Source organism: Narcine bancroftii, chromosome 11 (assembly GCF_036971445.1).
Source record: "Narcine bancroftii isolate sNarBan1 chromosome 11, sNarBan1.hap1, whole genome shotgun sequence".
Taxonomy (NCBI): Eukaryota; Metazoa; Chordata; class Chondrichthyes; order Torpediniformes; family Narcinidae; genus Narcine; species Narcine bancroftii.
In genome coordinates, this window is record NC_091479.1 from 102,370,828 (window position 1) to 102,393,366 (window position 22,539).

Below are 22,539 nucleotides of genomic sequence, written 5' to 3' on the forward strand. Positions count from 1 at the left end.
TGCCTGTTCAAGGCGTCAGGAGCTCAGATGGATGGGACTGGTGGTAATTCTGCATTCGGGGCGCTGGGAGTACAGATAGGTAGGCAGCCAGGGCCTCGGGAGTTCGGATGGGTGGGTGGTCAGGATTTGGAAAGGGCGGGCAGCCGGCGTCAGGTTCCGCAGTTGGGAGCTCAGATGGGTGGGAGTCAGGGGCTTGGATGGGCGGACGGTCAGGGCCAAAAGAAGGGGGGATCCACTTTTACACAGGTCCTCCAAAAACACCTGATTTTTGGGCCATGAAGGGGGAAGGGGACCATTCCAACAATTAAACGAGTATATACGGTACTTGAAAAATATGATGAACAGATATCTTGTATTTGTCAATTCAATACAAATTGATTTCAATATTACATCTGCAAGACATTGAAAAGATCTCTGAAAGTTGCTTATTTCCACAGTAATACTCCATTCAGTTAAACCTCTGAAAACAAAGTTACCAGAGCTTTTTCATTTTCTCCTTCAGGCCCAAGACCTTCCATGTTGCAAAACAGTCCTCTTACTTCCTCCTCGTATTTTCCAAACCTGTGGCCCTGCAAACCTGTTGAGAAGAAAAATTATCCTTGTCATCAAATACCAGTAAAGGATATTTTTGTAATTTTTTTATGGTTCATGTCAACTGATAACAAATGTACACTTTTTGTTAAACTTTAATGAAGCCTCAGAATTATCAGTGATGGCTGAGGTAAAAATTACAACCACTGGGAGTCAACTGAAAACTGAGGATGATGGAAATATGGATCCACCTGACAACAAACCAAGGAAACGGATTCAAATACTTCTCAAAACTGTGAATAGCAAAACAAGAAATTTCTTTCACATGGCAGATATATATAAACACAGAAACGCTGGAGGACTCAGCCGGCCTCGCAGTGTTCAGAGGAGGTAAATATATGTCACTGACATTTCGGGCCTGAGCCCTTCCTCAAGCTGTGAGTGAAAAAAGTCAAGGGTCTGAATTAAAGGCAAGGGGAATAATGGGAGGGGGAGGAGTCCAGATCCACAGACAAAAGGTGTTAATTGGATATGGTAAGAGGAAAGGTGAGAATTGATTTTGGCTCTGGGAAAGGAGACAAAGGGAAGAGAGAGAGACAGACAGACAGAGATGGGGGAAAGGCTATAAGATGAATAGCAGTCTTTAATATTTCACCTCATCTAGATCATAATCATTATAAACTTCTCTGACTGTAGTTTATGTATTTCAATTTGTGATAAAAATGAAGTGTGCTTTAAATGTTCATTAGATTTCTCCTGGCTGTGGGAAACACAAGGGAGAAAAATGAAGAGCATTCATAATTTTGTCAGTCATCTAAAGAGGATACATGCCCAAAGAGGCTGATACGGCCAATCCCTGGATAAGATGCAGGTCATGTGAGGAGAGTTTCACTGTCAATCAGACTATATGCCACAAAAAAATAACTTTGTACATTTGTTTAAAACACAAAAATCTACAGATGCTGCGATTGAAGTAAAAACACAATGCTGGAGAAACTCAGCAGGCCAAACAGTGGACTTTATGTAGCAAAGATAAAAGTACATCACCAAGGGTAGGAATAAATGTGGGCAGGTGCCCAAACAAAAAGTTTAGATACAAGCTATCCTGAGGACTCCATGCTGCCCGATACACAAATGAGGGCTCAGCTTTTGCCAGTTTGTTTTATGCCAAGAATGTGGCAACTTAGTAGTTTTAATTCCAAAACCAGTATACTTCAAACTTGCTGTGAACATTTTGTGCTCAACATGAGTCATTTAACCATCTGGCTAGTGACCAAAGTCACAGTTTAATAATGACGTACATCCTTCTACCTCAAGGCAAGAGAACATTGCAGCACTAAATAGATTAAAAACTGAATGTTGTTTAAAACGTGGTCTTTTAATTTCAAAACCATAACACATCGAGTTTACACTATCAATATTTTTGAATTTCAATGCTGTGTTGATGTGGTTAATTTTTAAATAAATCTTACAATTAAATACAAGTAAGTTTAGATGGCATTAAAGTAGTATTGAAACCGATGCTTTAGCCATGATTTGGTTATTAAAAACCACTGAATGTTGAGTGAGCTTGCTTCTTTAGCCTTCCTGAGCTAATTTAAGAAGTTGGTTCATTGTCTCCAATGGAACAAAGTCAGTAGTTTCAAGCATAAAGTAATTTTTAAAAATAAGTAATTGATTAAAAGTTGTACCTTAATTTACTGTTTCTGTATTTTCAATGACTTGTTCTCATTTGATAGTTTTTGATTGCTTCTCAATCATTCTGAAACATTGGTATTTACAAGTTTGAAAGAACCTCTAGCAGCAGGTAGGCCTATTTGACTTTCACAGATTTTGGAACAGTTTTCAGGTATGGTTGGTCACAACCCTCTTCTTACCACCTAACACCACCCCTCAATGGGAGTGACGTCAATAGAACATTGCTGTTAGTATCTTGTATGGGGAATGGCAGTGGGGGCATTGTGGTTGGGGTGGTGGGGGGGGGGGGGGGGGGGGAGATTTCTGCCAGGGGATTCACATGATATTATACACAGCACATTGGTGAGCACAGGTCGCTCATTGCAACCACACCAAAAGTTCTCACTTGTTTTTTGTCAAAATTCAAGTCTTAATTTGTCTTCTATTTATCACTCATTTAAAATGCAATTAATTGACAGCCTTCATGTAAACATTAAATACAAATTATAACAAGACTTTTTAAAAGAATTAAACGACAGTAACACACAGAAAATGTTGACAATTACACTGGGATTCCAACTTCAGTTGAAAGAAAAAAAAATAGGTGTGTTTCTCATTATATGTAATTTAGAACCAATTCCAATACTACCCATGAAATTAACAGTAAACTTGTTATTCAGGAATTCTATTTATATTCCACAGCTGATGCTGAAGTTTGAGGAAGTCAGAGATAATCACCTAATTTTTAGTACACAAAGAAAATCAATACTCACGCAGGATTTCAGTGCTTGTTTACAGAAATAAGAAATTACGTTAAGTGGCCGACTGCCATCTGCTACATTCATAACGCTTTCTCAATCTCTCCTGTCCTGGCGGGAGCCAACAATGAAGTGGAACAAGGAAATAATCAGACAGAATCATTAGAATTGCTTCAGCGTTTGCTCCCTCAAAAAGGCGGGGTATATACCTGACAGCATGCATCTTACGTTAACAACAACCAAAGGTAAATGTAGGCGTCTGCTGTGTCTCCAGCTGAGTCCATTTATTACAGAAAAGCAATTCTGGTCAGTTTTGTTTAAAACACTGCCAATAAAAATGAATGGCATCATCAGAAAATGCCACAGACGTGAATTCATATTAATGCCAGTAAAGCAAAAGATTCATTATTTTCTTTTTACTTAAAATTTACCAGCAGATTAAATTGTACAACTAAAAGGTGATGGCAATGTATATGTGGACACTCAAAACAACTACGGTACATTTTCATACAAAGAACATGTTTTCATTGATGGGACTGAGTTGGAGAGGTTTCGAACCTTCAAGTTCACATTTCTTTAAGGCCTCTCCTGGGGTGAGCATATGAAGGAAACTGTGAAGAAGTCATACAAATGTCTACTTCCAAAGGAGTCTGAGGAGATTTGTCAAAATTCTCAGGTACTCTGGGAAAGTACACTGGCTGGTTGCATCACAGCCTGTTTGGCAATTCGAATATCCAGTAACACAGGAGGCCAGGTCTGACACAGGTTCTGAACTCCCTTTCATTGAAGACATCTATGTGAGGCCTCAAGAAGACAGCTAACATTATCAAAGAGCCCCATCGCCCCTGATCATAACCTCTTCTGACTGCAGAAGGCAGAAGGTACAGAAGCCTGAGGACCAGCATCTCCAGGTTCAAGAACAGACTCATTCCAACAGCTATCAGGCTCCTGAACTGCCTTTTGTTACACTAACCATGGACTGCTCCGACACCACAAAAGGACAGTCTGCACGATGGCAAAGACATCTTTTGGCACATGGATTACTACCAATAGTTATTACCTACTTTTTATCTCTTTTTAATTCAGTCCCATTGTAGTTGGTTAAATTGGCTATTTGGCTTGCAGCATGCAAGAATTTTGGTGCACATGTAGAATGTATATGACAAACTCATTATCAAGAAGCAAATTCAAGTTATAGTATAACAAAATACATTGGATGAAATGAAAGTGCGAGCAAAAGAGAAAATGCTTGCTGCTCCTATTCAATTGCCAATTTGTGATTTTTCTCCCCTTTTCATTGACAAATCCAGACACTCGGTTTACAGGATAAACAAGATAACTTTGTCACAATTCCCAAATTTCTAAAATCTATGACAAACACTGCAGCAGTGAACTCAAGAATTTGGTTATATGTTGACACCTCTTAGTTGACAATACATTTTTGGTCAACGTACAAACATTTTCTAAGTGAACCGCTGCAAAACATCCAGACTTGGGGATTGCGATACAATGTTATTGTGTTCATTAATTAACAAAATTCAAGATTCTTTTATTGTCATGTAATAGTAAAATACACAAAATTCTCTTTTGTCTGCCGTGAGGATTCGCCTCCAGTGCTTGCACAGCCTCTGCAGCCGCACAGACTCCTGTTCGATCCATCAGCCACCGCAGCTCCAAATCAAAACCTCTGACATGATCACGAAGCCTTCAGCACCTGAGGCCTTTCAGGAGACTTTCTTGCCCTCAGCACCCACTCGAATTCTGGCTCCAATACTCGGTTCCCGTGAGCTGGTCTCCAGCAGCCCGCAGCCTGTGTGAATCCCTCAGCCGCTGAACCCCTCCACTCCCAAGATCACTGTCCTGTGGTGTCATTCCTTCTGCTTCTCCTTCATTCTGTGCAAAAAGCTTGTTCCAGTTCTCAGTGAAATAAATTATACACATTTCAATTAAATTTTGTAACAAATAGGGGACATCAAAGGGAGGATGAATATAATGGAAGTTACAATACAAATTTCAAAGAAGTGTTTAATACAGAATATGGAAATAGGAGCAAAATAAAGACTGAGGCAACCAGGACAGAGACAATATCAAGAAAAATAGCAAGGGAGCAATGTAAGTAATGCACTTTTTATTTTCCTCTAGGTGGCAGGGTGAGTTAAGACTGAGGATATCAATGATGCAAAGCTAGGTGGCAGTGTGGGCTTGCAGATGCAAAGAGGCTTTAAAGGCAATATGGACAGGTATGGGGAATGCGCAAGGACTTAACCATAACCATATAACTGTTTGGCAGATGTTATGTCCTGTTGAACTGTGGGGATTCGTCAAGGAGGTGTGGACTGTTTAGGAAATTGGTAAGGGCGTGAAAAAAGAAATATAATGTGGGATAAATGAGTGGTCATCCTTGATAAATAGAAGAATCGAGCATTTTGATTGAAAGGCCTTTTACACAGAGATTGAAAGCCGGATTTTCTCTGCCTTCGAGCTCTGTGTAAAAAAAAACAAAATCAAAGGTGGAATGGGGATCCAAACTCACCCGTGGAGCGTAGTGCTCTGCGGCCAATTTAAAATTGTACACCCGTCTTGCCGGGTCGAACCGGGAAGGGCCGATGATGTCGTGATGACGTCTTCAGCCCGCGACAAAAGTGTGGTAAATTCAAATTCATTTTGAGTGCAAAGCAGTGACACTTCTGGGCCCATATGTTTTACGTCACAGTTGTCGCCGACGTTGATGCGATAAACACCCCACCTCCTTTGCTTCGGGAAGCTGGCTTGCAGTGTGAAATATCTCATGGAGCCGGCTTTTTGTGGTCAGGTCATGTCTATGGAGATACTGTGGCTTTGCAGTCTAAGAAGGCCTCTTGATGCTCATAGGTACTTGGAACTTCTTGTACGCAAATCATGAGATGTTAACATGCAGAAACAGCTAACAATGAGAAAGACTAACAATACACTGAGATTTATCACAAATGGATTTGTGTTCAAGAATAAAACATCTTAATGCAATCACAGTAACCTGGAATTCAAGCAACTGGCATCCTCAAGCACTGGCAAAAAAAATAGTGAAAAATAAATAGGTAAAAAATACTTAAGTTTAAAATTGGTGTGCCTCACCGTTAGTTCGCCAAACCACACAAAATGCAATCTCAAGCAACCGGAAAATTCACTTATCCAGCATCTACCAATCCCCATGGATGCTGAATACCAGGGCTTTTACTGTAATATAAATAAGACTACACATGGAATAAGGTGCACTGGTCTGGTCTCCTTACCCAAGGAAGGGTAGATTTCTAATAAAGCAGTCCTGAGATGGACAAGTGAGGTTGACCAGTGTGGAGTGACTATGCTCTTCAGTTTAAAAGAACAAGAATAAACCTCACTGAAAATTCAAAATTCTTTTGGGGTTGAACACAGTAGGTAGAGAGAGGAATGGCATTTCGTCTGGCTGAGATGTCTAGAACCAGAGATTCAGCCTCAGAATAAAGGATGTACATAGGGAAAACATATTTGTATGTAATATTTTCAACAGGTTTCTATATAGTCAGTGCAGGGTGTCCCTACAGTTCCATTATTGGCAAAGCTAGCATTTATTGCTCCCCCCAGGTTCAGGAACAGCTGCTCCCCCTCCACCATCAGACTCCTCAACAACAAACTCAATCAGGGACTTATTTAAGGACTCTCACTTGGACATATTATTGATTTTTTCCCCCCTCTCTGTTTTACACAGTTGTTTATATTTGCACATTGTGCACAGTTTTATTTGCTACCGATTAGTCGTGATTCTGCCTTGCCTACAAGTAAAAGAATCTTAGGATTGTATGTGATATCATGTATGTACTCTGACAATAAATCTGAAATCATTTGCGTGTTCCTAAGTGCCCTTGAGAAAATGGACTGCTTAAGTCTGTGTGGTGAAGGTATCTCCACTGAAGTCTGTGTGGTGAAGGTACCTCCACTGAAGTCTGTGTGGTGAAGGTACCTCCATTGAAGTCTGTGCGGCGAAGGTACCTCCACTGAAGGCTGTGTGGTGAAGGTACCTCCACTGAAGTCTGTGTGGTGAAGGTACCTCCACTGAAGTCTGTGTGGTGAAGGTACCTCCACTGAAGTCTGTGTGGTGAAGATACCTCCACTGAAGCATTAGGTGGGGAGAACTAGAATTTACAACCAATTTCTATGAAAGAACATCAAAGTACTTCCAAATAAAGATGGTGCCTGATGTAGAGAGAAACTTCAAAATGTTGACATTCTCTAGTGCCTTCTGTGTCAGGATTTGGAAGACTTGAAGATTTTGCACATTTTTTGGCCAGTGTCCATTCCTGACATCCACCAAATGCTTCCTTTCCAACTCTCTGTTCAGCTTCTTCCTCAAATAGCTGCTCAGCCTCAGTCTTCCTCCTCCTCATCACTTCTGGTCACACTTTCAGTGACCCTTCCCATAGAACAATCATTAGTCATGCCAAAGGAGATCGCATTGGCACCCTGTTGTGTGTGCAAAACTGGTTCCAAACCGGGTCCCGAGGGCAACGAATCTGAACACGGGGAAGTTGAACAGTAGTTTTTATTTACGCACGTAGGGGAGTTGCCACAGGGGTAAAAGACACACACACATACACACATTCTCTGGATTAAACAACACTCGCAACCACTTGCGAGTAGAAAGCTATAAAATCAAGTTACAACACGTGATACACGCCACCCCTTGATGTCTCTAGCAGGTACGGCTCTTATCTAAACTAAACTAGGGTCAGTAATTTCTAGACACCCAATACTACTGCTCCAAACTCTTTGCCTGCGTACACCTTACCAATGACCCTCCAGCATCACCCATGGTCCCCAACCTGGAGTAGAGTTAGGGTTCATCCCAGAATGGAAAGAGACAAATGTTGACAGGATTTTAAGGTTTGAGTTCCAGGGAAAGGTTGTGCAGACTGGGGCTTTTTACTCTGGAGTGTAGAAGATTGAGAGGAGACTTGATAGAGGTGTTTAAGATTTTAAAAGGGACAGACAGAGTTAACGTGGATAGGCTTTTTCAATTAAGAGTGGGGGAGATTCAAACTAGAGGACATGGTTTAAGATTGAAGGGGGAAAATTATAAGGGGAACATGAGGGGAAATTTCTTTACGCAAAGGGTGGTAGGGATGTGGAATGAGCTTCCGGCAGACGTGGTCGAGGCGGGATCATTGGTTACATTTAAGGAAAGACTGGATAATTACACGGATAAGAGAGGACTGGAGGGGTATGGACCGGGTGCTGGTCAGTGGGACTAGGAGGGTGGGGATTTGTTACGGCATGGACTAGTAGGGCCGAACTGGCCTGTTCTGTGCTGGTTATATGGTTATATGGCTCACACGTGGTGGGCATTATAGTGCCATCAGCTGGAGAATCTGGGCCAGCTCTCGATAGGTGATGAAAGGGGTCACTGACCTGTGGGCAGGGCTTGACCTTGATTGTCTTCTGACTAGGTTCCAAAATCCTCTGTGAGGCCTCACTTCTGATTGTGGAGGATATCCCTCTCAGCAACACCAGTTCAACATAGCAGCACAATATAAAAGAGCAAGGGAATGAGACAGAGTGATTCAGTGAAGAAAAACAAGGAAGAGTCTGGTGAAATGTGTTTCTCTGACATTTTCGTTTCTCAATTGGAAAACAATCAAACCTTGATTAATGGGATGCAGTTCTTCCATCTGCTGCCTTAATTGCATTTGAAGTCTCAGTCTAATGCATTATGGACACCGAGAAGGAAAACGACTACTCCAAAGGTACATCAAACTCAGGTAGATTGCAGCAGGTTAAGAAAAGGCCACACACATCTTATAGGATACTGTTCCAGGGTTGGCATGCTGATTTAATTCTTATGTAAAGCAGAGCAGGGAGGGATGGACAAACAGGAGAATGGTGGTGTGAAGTGCGTACAGTTGGAGCAGACAACCATTAGGTTGATGAACACAACTATGAATTTCAATATTCCAACGGGCTATTTCCAAGAGAGAATCAAACATCCCGGTAACTGCAATACATTTCCAATGCAATTTTAAGAAACCCTAATTGATATTTGAACAGCCTCATTTTTGGTCTTACATCAGTAATATTTCCTTAAAGAAACAATTCTGGACTTAGAGGCAATCGTTTCCCAATAATTTGATTTAATAAAGCTCTAAAGTTTCCCCCAAAAAGTTTCAATTTGGAACATGACCAGGTGGAATGTAAAAAAGTACCTGTTTCTTCCCCACATCTAAAACCTATCAGAAAAATTAGGATTTAATTTATGTATTTTTTGTGGGGTAAAAGATATAGCTGATGAAAAATTATATTGCACCCGTCAAAATCTTGCATTAATTGTGTTGGTCATACAGTCATAGCATAAGTTTGACCAGGACTCATCACCAATACTAATAGTCAAGTCTGATTCCCATCTTTGTTTTGATCTATGTAACTCCCGTTTAGGAGTACCCCATTGGATTAAAGAATACATCACTGATATGAACTTCTTTTGAATTAGAATCTCAATTTCACTGCACTCTGGTAATGTCATAGTTGGACCTAAGAAAAGCTCTTAATTGAAAGTAACAAAAGATTGAAATGATTGTTCCCCTGGAAAAAATGACTTACAACTTAAGGAATAAATACAACTTAACCTTACTTACAAAATGTAGGGTTGAATACTTAATAAATAAGATACTTATTCTGTTTATTTTTCTTCCCTCTAATTTTCTTCCTTTTATTGAAATTTAGATAAAAATAATTGGGCCTCTTCGTTGAATTGGATTTCAGATCTAGATCACTCCTCTTTTTTCTGTTTCCTTCTTCATTAGGGGTTTTGTTTGGGGGAGGGGGATAGGGGTCATATTTGGAACATGTATTAATGAGTCACATTTAATTATTTATCTGCGATGATAATTTGGTATTGTTTGTTGATAAAATATTCAAAAAAACCATTAGGCTGGTGAATCAGAATTCATCGTCGTAAACCTATCACAACATTTGTCGTTTTACACAGCATTACAGGTGCAAAAATTGCTATAAATTACATTTACATAAATACACAATTTTTAAAAATAAATTAGTTCAAAAGAAGAGAAAAAAAGTGAGGCTGTGACTAATGGTTGATGGTCCATTCAGAAATCAGGTGCAGAAGGGGAAGAAGCTGGTTTTGTACCGTTGAATTATTCTTTTCCTTCTCGGTGCTCACAATGCATTGTTCAATATCCAAAAATCGTTTGAGAGTTCCATGCCTGAACTTGGATGACTTGCACAGTAAGTACACTCAAAGTGTTGCAATACCCGATGAATCAACAGGTACAATTCCCTTTCTAACTGCACTTGCTCCACAAAACACAACTTAATTCCTCATTTTCACTTCTGAAAAATGAGACAACTTTGTCTCTACCCATCAAATCAAGGAGAAAGGAAAGGGGAACACTCAAAATAAAAACCATTAAAATGATGTTTGGAATCAAGCCAAATCTCAGACAAATGAGCTCTGCAGGGATTGGCTGCTTGTTCAACATGGGGAATCCCGTTGCCATGTTCATTTTGTCCTTGCTCCAATTGGTGCACAGTTCCAGTGGAGCATCATAGAAGACATGACAAAGTGGGGAAAGTAAAGGTGAATGGTGTTAAACGGAATAGCTTTCTGAAATGCACAATGGAGTTCTGACCTCCTTCTGTACTCCATTGTCATGCAGGACACTTCAACAAGTTTCCACTGCACCATCGATGAGGAAATTTCCTCATTCTCAACAATTTGAACACCCCATTAGATATCCAACCAGAAATCCTGTCTCTGCTCATTTGTACAGTTTGTTGAAAGTCAATCCAGAACCTCCAAATTTGGTTTAAGGTCCTATCCACTGTGCATTAGTGCGCAAGAAGCTTGTGGCTCGTGAAAGTGTTTACTAAAATCTAGACGTTGCAAGAGAGTTGCAGAAATGACACGAAACAACTTTTAAGTCAGACAAGTAAAACCACAAAAATGCTGGAGGAACTCAGCAGGTCTCACAGCGTCAATAAGAGGTAAAGATGTATAACTGATGTTTTGGGCCTGAGCCCTTCTTCAAGATACATGTGTAACCTGCTGAGTTCTTCCAGCATTTCTGTGTTTTAACCACCATTACAGTGACTGCAGACTTTTGTGTCTCACTCCTTTTAATTCTACTTGGACAACTGCAGTCATCAAGGTATTCTGGATCATGTGGCATTGACCTTTACAGTTGCTCCTGCATCCAATTATTTTTTTTAAAATGTAGACGTACAGCACAGTAACAGGCCCTTGAACCCGCGCTGCCCAATTACACCCAATGGAACTACAGCCCCTGTACATTTTGAAGAATGGGAGGAAGCTGGAGGAAACCCATGCAGAAACTCCTTACAGACAGCGCGGGATTTGAACCCGGGTTGCTGGCACCATGACAGCGTTGCACTAACCACTTTGCTAAACTATGCCGCTGATTTTCATGACTTTCATCCGGGTTTGGGTTCCACTTAGAGCAGACCTGGGATGTTGCAGAGCTGAGGAGTCAGGGGATCACAAAGCATATCTGTCACGTTCTGATTCATTATCAAATCATGGTTAATTAATGGCAAGAACAAATAGAAAACCCTGAATTTACTCAGAAGGACTGAAAGCATCTGTGGAGAGAGAAAGACAGTTAACGTTCATCAGAGCTCATTGACTCAAAATGATAACTGTTTTCTTCTGTTCTAAGGCTACTTGGCTCAATGAAGACAAGAATTTGCCCTTTTTATTTCAGATTTCCAGCATCCACAGATACTATTTTATGTATTTATTGTCTTTTTAAAATTCAATTGTTTATTATTCTAGGGGTGGCACAGATGATGTGGCGGTTAGTGCCACGACTGTCTGTAAAGAGTTTGTATGTCCTCCCCGTGTCCGTATGGATTTTCCCCGATGGCTACGGTTTCCTCCCATCGTTCAAAATGTATCAAGGATGGAGGTTAATTGGGTATAAATTGGGTGGCACAGACTCATGGGCCGAAATGCCTGTTACCGTGCTGTAATTCTAAATGTATAAAACATGTATTTAAATTTATACATTTTATTATGTACCTGTTCACCTGCAGTAAAAATTTTGGTGTATATGTAGATTGTACAATTTAAATGAAAATAAATTCACTATCAAATCTTTCAACTGCTTTAACAAATGGTCAGTTTGGAGACTCTGTCTTAATAAAACAGCGCCTTGAAATGGCATCATTTGATCCACTGTCAGTGACAGGCTCAGGAAATTATCCTTTTGTTACATCACTCAATTTATAATTCATAAGAATTTATAATTAACAATTAAAAAAAACATGCTGCACCTAGAACATAGTACATGAACCGTCCAGCACAGGAACAGGCCCTTCAACTCTCCGTGTCTGCACCGACCATGATGTCAATCCAAATCAATCCCCTCAGCCCTAAAATGGTCCCTTTTCCTTCTATGCCCTGCCTGTTCATGTTTAAACATTGCTAATGTATCTGCTTCCACCATCTCCCCTGACAGCTCATTCCAGACACCGATCACTGTGTGTGTAAATATATAGAGAGTGATAGTCTGTTTAGACTCTAAAAGGGATTGCTAACAACAATTCATGCAATCTGGACATGTGAGAGAGTAGAAAAATTTTGGGATGATCTCAATCAGATATTAAATAAAATAACAGAAAACAATATACCAAAGAATCCAGAGATCTTTCTCCTAAGTAACATAAAAAATAAAGAATTTGGAATTGACTTGGAAGATGCACAAAAAAGATTTGTCAAGATAGCCCTAGCCGTAGCAAAAAAATGTATTATGTCAACCTGGAAAATGGAAGATAATTTGAAAATACAACAATGGTATATAGAAATGAATAAATGTATTCCATTAGAAAAAATAACATATAGTTTAAGAAATAATATTGAAATATTCGAACAAGTATGGGAGCCTTACATTAAATACAATAGCGAAAACCTACCGGGAACAAACATTACCTAAGTTGATGGAAGGAGAAGAAAAGAAAAGAATGGACTCAGTAGAATTTCTGGTGTATTTTTGTTGAATGACAACATTGTCTAACTGAATTAATGCAACCTAGATTGTATACCTAAAATGGATGAGAGGGGGGGGGGGGGTGGGGGGGTGGCTTGGGAGGAGGGAGGGGGGAGGGAGAAAAAGTCACTGTAAATGTGTGGAAAAGAAAAAGTGTATATCATGGCTATTGTGATTTATGGTGTGAAAAATAAAAAATTTAAAAAAAAAGGGATTGCTCACAAACAAAATGATGATGCCTTGTGCTTGTACATTTTCTCTGAACCCTGCACTATGTGTTGTACTTTTCTCCATTTCCTGCACTATTTGCTATTGCAACAGTACTCCCTGCACTGTTGTTTAAGCCTGCTGCTGGATGAGATGACTTGCCTGGATAGCAAGCAAAACGAAGTGTTTTCCTGAATTTTTCATTTTCTCATACCTTGATGAAGGGCTCAAGCCTTCTACCCGAACTACATAAAGGATATTGTATGACCTGCTGAGCTTCTCCAGCATTGTGTTTCTTTTACTTCAACCACAATGTCTGCCAATTTTCATGATTTATTCTTTTTTATATTCACTCCCCTGACCAATGAAGGCAAGCATGATATGCCCTCCTTATGTCTGTACAACAATGCTCAAAGGGTCCTGCCACTTACTACATACCTTTCTTTTGTATATGACCTCCTAACTTGCCAGATTAAGCTCCATCTGTCATTACCCCATCCAAATATCTAACTGATATTTCGTTTGACAACATTCCTCACTATTCACAACTCCACTAATTCCTGTTGTCTGCTTACTTGTTAATTAGACCACATACGTTTTCAACCAAATCATTTACTTACATCACAAACCAGAGGACCCAGGACTCATCTCTGCAAAATACCTCTGGACGTCCAACCCTCCACCAAGTCCATCTCTCCACCTCTACCCTCTGCTCCTATGACCAAGCCAATTTCCATCCGACTTACCTACTTTTTGTGGATTCTATATTTCTTAAATCTTCTGTACCTTCCTACAATGAGAGACCTCATAAAATGTTTTACTGAACTCCATAAAGTCATCATAAATTGTCCTATCACCAATTATCTTTGTAATTTCTTCAAAAAAACTCACTCAAATTTACGAGATTGGGCCTCCTCGAACAAAGCCACATTGACTGTCCTCAGGAAGTCCCTGCTTTTGCAAGTCCAAGTCAATCATGTCCCTAAGAATCTTCTCCAGTAGTTTCCTGACCGTTGATGCATGGCTCACCACCTTACCATTGATGCATGGCTCACCAGTTTATAATTTACTGGATTATCCAGGTTTCTTTGCTTAGCAAAGAAACAACAACAGATTCTACCGCATTCTGGGACCTTACCTGTGGCTACTCCCGTCGGGAAAGAGGTCCAGGAGTATCTGAGCCAGCAGAACCAGGCTGAGAAAGGGTCACTGCTCATACAAACCCTCCAAAACTCTACTATTTAACAATATCTCTTTATTTCTATATAAGTGCTGCATTAAATCGCTTGTAAATATATATACTATGTCTACATATATGTTTTGCATGTTTTTACACTGAGAACCAAAGAACACTCTTTCATCCAGTTGTACTTGTACAATTGTCTAATAATAAACGAACTTAAAGACCCCTTTCAGCAAGCTCTTTCTTTGCCTCCCTCAATATCTGAGATAGATTCCATCAGACCCTGGGGACTTACCACTTCAATGTTTGCTAGCACACCCAACACCTCCTCTTCTTCATCTTGAAAAGAATATCAGCAAACCGCTCCCAGATCTCCATCGCCTTGGGGAAGCACATACTGCACATGATGTTTGAATCTTGCCCAGTCAGTGGTGTTTTATTATTGAAACGAGCAGATTGATCAGCAATGATCCATGAAGGGAATCCATCTCCTTCCCTCAGCATCTTGACTTCCATTCATCAGTCAAACAAGCAACTTCTATCAGTTTGAATCTTTTGAATTTATATCTAAATTTCTTTCAAAATACTATGCCCTCTCTGCTTCCTGCATACTTCAAGCTATAACCGACACTTCACGGCTTCCATTTACAGATATACATCCAGAAACTGTTCCTTTCACTCCTCCATCATTAGCTTGTTTTATTTTTGCTGGCTTTGCACCTCCACAAATCTCAAACCCAAATCCTCCAGTATTTGCTGCCATATCTTATCCTCCCACCACTGTCGAAGGTTTAACTCTCATTTAGATCACATCTGTGGCCCCTTGGATACCCTTCAGAAGGCCCACTGAGGAAATGAGTACCTCTGTATTTTCTTGCCAGATCCTGTTATGCATAATTCATAGTCGTTTTTCAACTGTACTTTCATTCCCTTTCAAACACCTGCCTTTTCTAGGGTCTGGCTCCGAAATAGACCCTCCTTCAAATGCGATACATTAATCGTCATGGATTTTTCGGAAGTAAAAACACAATGCTGCAGTAACTCAGCTGGGCAAACAGCACACTGTAGTGGCTTACCAGAGGCTTAATAGAACCGGCTCGGGAGGTTCCAAGGGACATCACAACGTCACAATGCGATGGCGCCATTTGGAACGCACGGGGTTTTAAAAGCTGTAGGTGACTGTTTGAGTAAACAACTTTACTGAACTTCGACTCGACTACGTCTGATCATTTTCTCGCTCTTCACTTTACACTGCGACACGGTTGCTTCAATAACTTTACATAGCCAAGGTAAAAATATATAACCAATATTTCGGGTTTGAGCCCTTCATTAAGGCATGAGCACAAAACGGGAAGGCAGCTGAATAAAATGATTTTTATGATATTGCTGGTCTTACATTCAGATTTTCTCCAAAATGGTTTGATATGCTTTTCTTCTCTAAAATCATTATTCAATCTCAGTCAGTCCCCACCTACTTAAATCATCTGCCACCAAAATATTGCACTCAGCATTTAATTATTTTAAGAGTTGAGGATTTTAGTATGCTTCTGTTCAGCTTTCTGCTTTCACACTTCCAAACTTCATCTTAGACAGGGACCTCCTGACTGCATTCTAACCCATATCAAGGCCCCTTTTACACATCACGTGTGTGTTTCATAAACAAGGGCTCTTAATCAGGAAGTGGACTCATTTTAAAATTTTCATTGATGTTTAAATCCATCCATAACTTCTACATCTTTAGCTTGCTCAATCATACTTTCACGTTTGTTTATTATCTATCTTAGTTGCTCATATATAGCCCATGTTTCTCCAGACCAGCGTGCACACACATTCATGCACGACGTACAGGACATAATAACTGCATATATACATAATGATTACTGTAAATATGTGAATATAATGCAAAATTCAAGCTCAAAGTAGGGGGGGGGGGTCGCATTATACATGCATATTTATGGCAGCGCGATCGGGCGGGCGAGGGGGAAAGAGAGACAGCAGCACATATCAGGCGGGCGAGGGGGTGAGACGGCAGCGCGAATTGGGCGGGTGAGGGGAGGGGGGTCATATTATACACCGGGGTAAAATTTTTCTCTCTTTTTTCCCCATAAAAATGGGGGGGGGGGGTCGCATTATACTTGAAACACATTATACACACATATTTACAGTAATTAAAAAATATAAATATTTTGGGATGATTTACTGCTACAGGATAATGTTTGACCCCAATTTCCTTTCCTGCAGAGGGCGCCAAATCTCCAGCTCTCAATCCCAGAGGGTTATGAAGCTGGATCATTAGGGGAGGAGGGGGGAGGATATTTCAAAAGCAAATTGATAAATGTTTGGAAAAAATGCAGAATTAAGGACTGGGGCGTTGAGACTGGAGCAGATCAACCACTATCATGTTGACTAGCAGGCCAGGCTTAAGGGTCAAAGAAGCTTACTCTAATTGTTTTTTGTATGTGAAAAAAAAACAGTATCCAGGACCTATGAGGATTGGATAAGTGAATTTGCTGGTTGCCTGAGATTGTGTGTTGGCAAACTAACTGCTAGGGGGCGCCAATTTTAAACTTTTGTATTTTTTACCTATTTATTTTCTGTGATTTTTTTTGCTGGTTGCTTGAGGCTGCTGGTTGTCTGAATTTTGGTTAATGGGGAGTTTACTGCACTTTCTCGGGTATCTAGCTCACAAGCTTTGGAATTCTATTCCCAAATGCTATTGTTTCCACATCATTTTTCTGAAAAATACTTTCTTGAAACCATTTCTTTTTCGATGCTCTTCTACATACTAATTTCCCCTCTCCCCATCACTTCAGCATCTTTCTCTTCTACTCTCCCACCTGTACTGACCTATTACTGCTTACCTGTAAGCCTGCGATCCTTGCCTTTCCTTCCTCCCTCTTTCCTCTCCATTCCCCACCATCCCCATATTTTTATTGTTATCTCCGTCTTTCCACATTCCTGACGAAGGGCTCAGGTCCGAAACGTCAATGGGCTTTTACTTCCTATGGATTCTGCGTGACCTGGTGAGTTTCTCCAGTACTTTTATGTCCTGCGCTAGACCCCAGTGTCTGCAGATTTTCTCGTTTACCTACATACAGTGTTTTAGCCTCAGTATAGAGGTGCTCCTCAACTTACAATAGGGTGACATTCCGGCAAACCCATTGTAAGTCAAAAAAAAAACAGGTGTACCTTGAAAAACACCAGTCCCCACTCTAATCCCACTGCCCTGCTCTCTTCCGACAATGCTGTACCAGTCCCGGCAAGCTTTCCAACTGAATTAAAAGAAGTGATTGACCAAGGAGGCTACAAAGAATTCACCTTAGAGGAATTATCAACATTTATTGGAAAAATCAACGATACTTGTGATGACCTAAACTTAACGTATTACATGAAAGTAAATAATGAATGACAGTCATGTTATTGTAACATCGTAACTTTGAAAAATCATGTCGGACCATTGTAAGTAGGGGAGCACTTTGTACCTCAAAAGCAACTGGAGACATTTTCTAAGTTGCTTTTTCATCAAAGTCATGGAGTTGTACAGCACAGAAGTGGGTTCTTTCGCCCACCACGCCAATCCCAATCCTTTTTTCCATCTACAAGAATATTATTTTCCCATATGAGGACCATACTCTTCGATGCTGTTCTTTTTTAAGTGTCCATCTCAGTGCCTCTTAAGTAGCACCTCAAGATTTCTCCTTCCCTTAAAGACCTCACCGACTGGCAATCAGATCTTCTCTGTGCTTTGCAGAATTTCCAAGCATGCAGCGACATAATTTGATGTGCAGATTTCTTTGCTTTCCTGGTGGATTTGCTGGAGCATGAAATGTCACAGTTTTATTTCACAGGGAAGGTCGCAATTAATCTATCAACCACACATGTACAGCTAAGCCTGCAAACCTGGCATTTGCTTTTAAAAACTGGAATAGAGAATAAAGATCAGCTTGGAAAATTCATTGGTTATTTATACTGGAAAGAAGTTTGCATCTTTTTGAAACTGAAAAAAAATCTACAACAATTTCGAATACAGAGAGTTGAAAATTCAGCTAAATCCATGGCAAGTGAGGTACAATTGAATACTTTGAAAACCCTTCTACCCTGGAAGCACTCCATTCTTTCTTCCAATTATCTGTCTCTATTCCAATTATGCTATTAGATCCCTGCCTTCCATTTCCTAAACTGAGTATCTCTCTCCACCACAGCTGACATAAGTGCATGCCAAAGGGTGCATTGGTCCCACTGCCACCCGCCTCCTCCCCACCTTACGTTGGGTAAAGTTGAGGAACAATATGCCCAAGACGCTCCAGGGAGTTTGACAAATTCAGTTAATGATCATTTTTAGTGTTTTCATTTCATTTCAGATTTCCTGCATCCACAGGATTGTTCTTTTGAAATTGCAAGTTCTGCTTTTCCCATGCAGACTTTCTCAATGCCATCTGCTTCTCTCTCTACCACCTATTTCATCATGCAATTTCATCAATCAACCTTCCAAACTCACACCAACCTGGCCCTATGTTATTTTCTTCCCTCTCTCCCTTTTGCACACCCTGATTCATTTCTCACTTTAGTTCAGATGAAAGATCCTTCATTGAAACATTAATGCCCTTTTTCCTTCACCTTCTGCCTGACCTGATGAGTTTTTCCAGCATTTTTCTTTTTTTCCCTCTCATTTCCAGCAATCTTTGTATTTCATTGTAGAATGTTTAAAGGCAATGTGCGCGATCATGCTCACTGGAAAATCTGATAAAATACAGGAAGTCCATGATTGAAATCAAAATAAACAATGATAAACATTGATAGGATTGTAAAGAGAGCTTTTGGCATATTGGCCTTCATAAATCAAAGTATTGAGTAGAGGAGTTGGAATATTATAGCAAAATTGTATAAGACATTGGTGAGGCTAAATTTGGAGAATTGTGTGCATATCTGGTCACCTAACTACAGGAAACATATCAGTAATTTCTCTGTTAGGTGAACTGGTAACGATTGAAATAGGTATTGGGAAGATAAATCATTTTAATGCAGTTTACCCTTCCTATCAGTGTTAGTGGTAAATCTTTCTAATGTTCTAAGTTGTCTTAACATAACATAACATAACAATTACAGCACGGAAACAGGCCATTAGGCCCTTCTAGTCCGCACCGAACCAAACACCCCCTTCTAATCCCACCTCCCTGCACAATGCCCATAACCCTCCATCCTCTTCTCATCCATATACCTGTCCAACCTTTTCTTAAATAATACAATTGACTCCGCCGCCACTATTTCTCCCAGAAGATCATTCCACACAGCTACCACTCTCTGAGTAAAGAAGTTCCCCCTCATGTTACCTCTAAACCTCTGCCCCTTAATTCTTAACTCATGTCCTCTTGTTTTAAACTTTCCTCCTCTTAACGGAAATAGTCTATCCACATCCATTCTGTCTATCCCTTTCATAATCTTAAATACTTCTATCAAATCCCCTCTCAACCTTCTACGCTCCAAAGAATAAAGACCCAATCTGTCCAATCTCTCCCCATACTCCAGATGCTTAAACCCAGGCAACATTCTGGTAAACCTTCTCTGCACTCTCTCCACTCTGTTTATATCCTTCCTATAATTAGGCGACCAGAACTGCACACAGAACTCCAAATTAGGCCGCACCAACGTCTTATACAATCTCAACATCACCTCCCAACTCCTATATTCCATGCAATGATTGATAAAGGCCAGCATACTAAAAGCCTTCTTCACCACCCTATTCACGTGAGTTTCTACCTTCAGGGAACGATGTACCGTTACTCCTAAATCTTTCTGCTCTTCTGTATTCCTCAATGCTCTCCCATTTACCACATATGTCCTATTCTGATTCTTCTTACCAAAATGAAGCACCTCACACTTATCAGCATTAAATTCCATCTGCCATTTTTCAGCCCACTTTTCTAAGCAGCCCAAATCCCTCTGCAATCCTTGAAAACCTTCTTCATTATCCACTATTCCACCTATCTTAGTATCGTCTGCATATTTACTAATCCAATTCACCACCCCATCATCTAGATCATTAATGTATATAACGAACAACAATGGGCCCAATACAGATCCTTGAGGCACACCACTGGTCACCGGCCTCCAACCTGACAGACAATTATCCACTACCACTCTCTGGCCTCTCCCTTTCAGCCAATGTTCAATCCATTTGACTATCTCAAAATTTATACCTAAAGACTGCACCTTCCTAACTAACCTTCCATGTGGTACCTTATTGAAGGCCTTACTGAAGTCCATATATACAACATCCACTGCGCTACCCTCATCCACATTCCTAGTCACCTCTTCAAAAAATTCAATCAGATTGGTCAAACATGACCTTCCTCCCACAAATCCATGTTGAGTGCTCCTGATCAGACCCTGTCTATCCAGATGTTTATAAGTACTATCTCTAAGAATTTTCTCCATTAATTTACCTACCACAGACGTCAAACTTACAGGCCGATAGTTGCCAGGCTTCCTCCTTGAACCCTTTTTAAATAACGGAACCACATGCGCAATGCGCCAATCCTCCGGCACTATCCCCATATCTAATGACATTTGAAAAATTACCGCCAGAGCCTCTGCTATTTCCTCCTTCACTTCTCTCAATGTCCTGGGGAAGATCCCGTCTGGTCCTGGAGACTTATCCACCTTTATATTCTTCAAAAGCCTTAAAACTACACCTTTTGTAATCTCTATATTCCCCATATTTACCCAATTTGCTTTTTTTATCCCACATCTCCCAATATCCTTCTCCTTAGTGAATACCGAAGAAAAGAAACTGTTCAATATCTCCCCCATTTCTCTAGGTTCCACACACAGTTTTTCACTCTGATTTTCTAAGTAATTTCTTCCTTAATGGCTGATAATTTAATTTGTATAGATGGCCTAGATTATTATCTAGTTGAATACCTAGGTATCAGATTGCTTGTGTTTGCTATTTAAATGGTGATTCTTTCTTAAACTCTGTGTAATCCACATTATTCATTGGCATCGATTCACTTTTATTTGCGTTGATCTTGTACCCCGATACTTCTCCATATTCCTTAAATTTCTTATGTAATTCTTTTATTGATAATTCTGGTTCTGTTAAGTATACTGTGATGTCATCTGAAAATAGACTGATTTTATATTCCTTCTCTTTTATTTTTATCCCTTTTATTTTCTGTTCTTATCAGTTCTGCCAAGGGTTCTATAGCTAACGCGAACAGTGAGGGAGATAGTGTTCTCCAGACTATTTCAAACAGTTCTCCACTCCACAGGCTGGAGTTTGGCACACCACGAATGAATAAAACCCAGTCAATCTCTATACTTTATCTGCTTTATCTCTATTAGTGCTACTTTAATTAACTTGAGGTCCGGGCAATTATCTTTTTTGCTCCACACCATTGCACATTGTACACTTCTATCTTGTAATCACTTAACTATAAATGAACTATTCCAGCGAACATTTATTTTTTATGGCACTTATAAATTCAGCATTGACTATGATATCACGGGTTCATCATAAAATTTAACTGTACAATTACAATTGAAGATTACTTATAACTTTATAAAAGAATTTAAAAAATTCTTCATAAATAAAGTCGAGAACATCAGGACCATCATTCCCACCTCCCCCGGCAATCTATCTGTAGCACAGCTCTGTTTATCCGACCTGGACTGTTTCAGCCCAATCACACTGCCCACCCTTAGAAAGGATGTGTTCACCATGAAGCCAACAACCTTCCCCCTCGATATTATCCCCACTCCTCTCTTGAGGGATGTTTTCAAAGCAGCTGATCCTGGCATCCTCTGCATTATTAACAGTTCCTTAGCCACTGGGTCAGTTCCAATTTGCTTCAAGTGCACTGTGGTCCAGCCCCTCCTGAAAAAACCCAAACTAGACCCCTTCACACCCAAAAATTACAGACCTATTTCTAAATTTCCATTCCTGTCAAAGGTCCTCGAAAAAGTTGTTCTTAGTCCAACTTACATTGTTGCCCTACCTACATCAAAACATCACATCCAAAAAATTCCAGTCAGGTTATGAAGGCCAACACAGCAAAGAGACGGCCTTCACTAAGAGTATACAATGACCTGATCCTTGCCATTGACTTAGGAAGCTCCACCATTCTAATCCTCCTGGACCTTAGTGCAGCTT

General features: G+C 40.2%; 1 protein-coding gene across 5 annotated transcripts in view; it reads right to left on the reverse strand.

Annotated features, from left to right (window-relative positions):
• osbpl8 (oxysterol binding protein-like 8) overlaps positions 1-22,539 on the reverse strand; it is a 178,881-nt gene that overhangs the window by 133,234 nt on the left and 23,108 nt on the right. For 3 of the 5 annotated variants that reach the window (XM_069904341.1, XM_069904339.1, XM_069904340.1), the window contains exon 3: positions 477-577. In XM_069904341.1, coding sequence (XP_069760442.1) covers positions 477-577 — 101 coding nt within the window. Of the gene's footprint in view, positions 1-476; positions 578-2,222; positions 2,242-2,981; positions 3,122-22,539 lie in introns of those variants that run through there. The other 2 variants (XM_069904342.1, XM_069904343.1) reach the window with 2 other exon arrangements.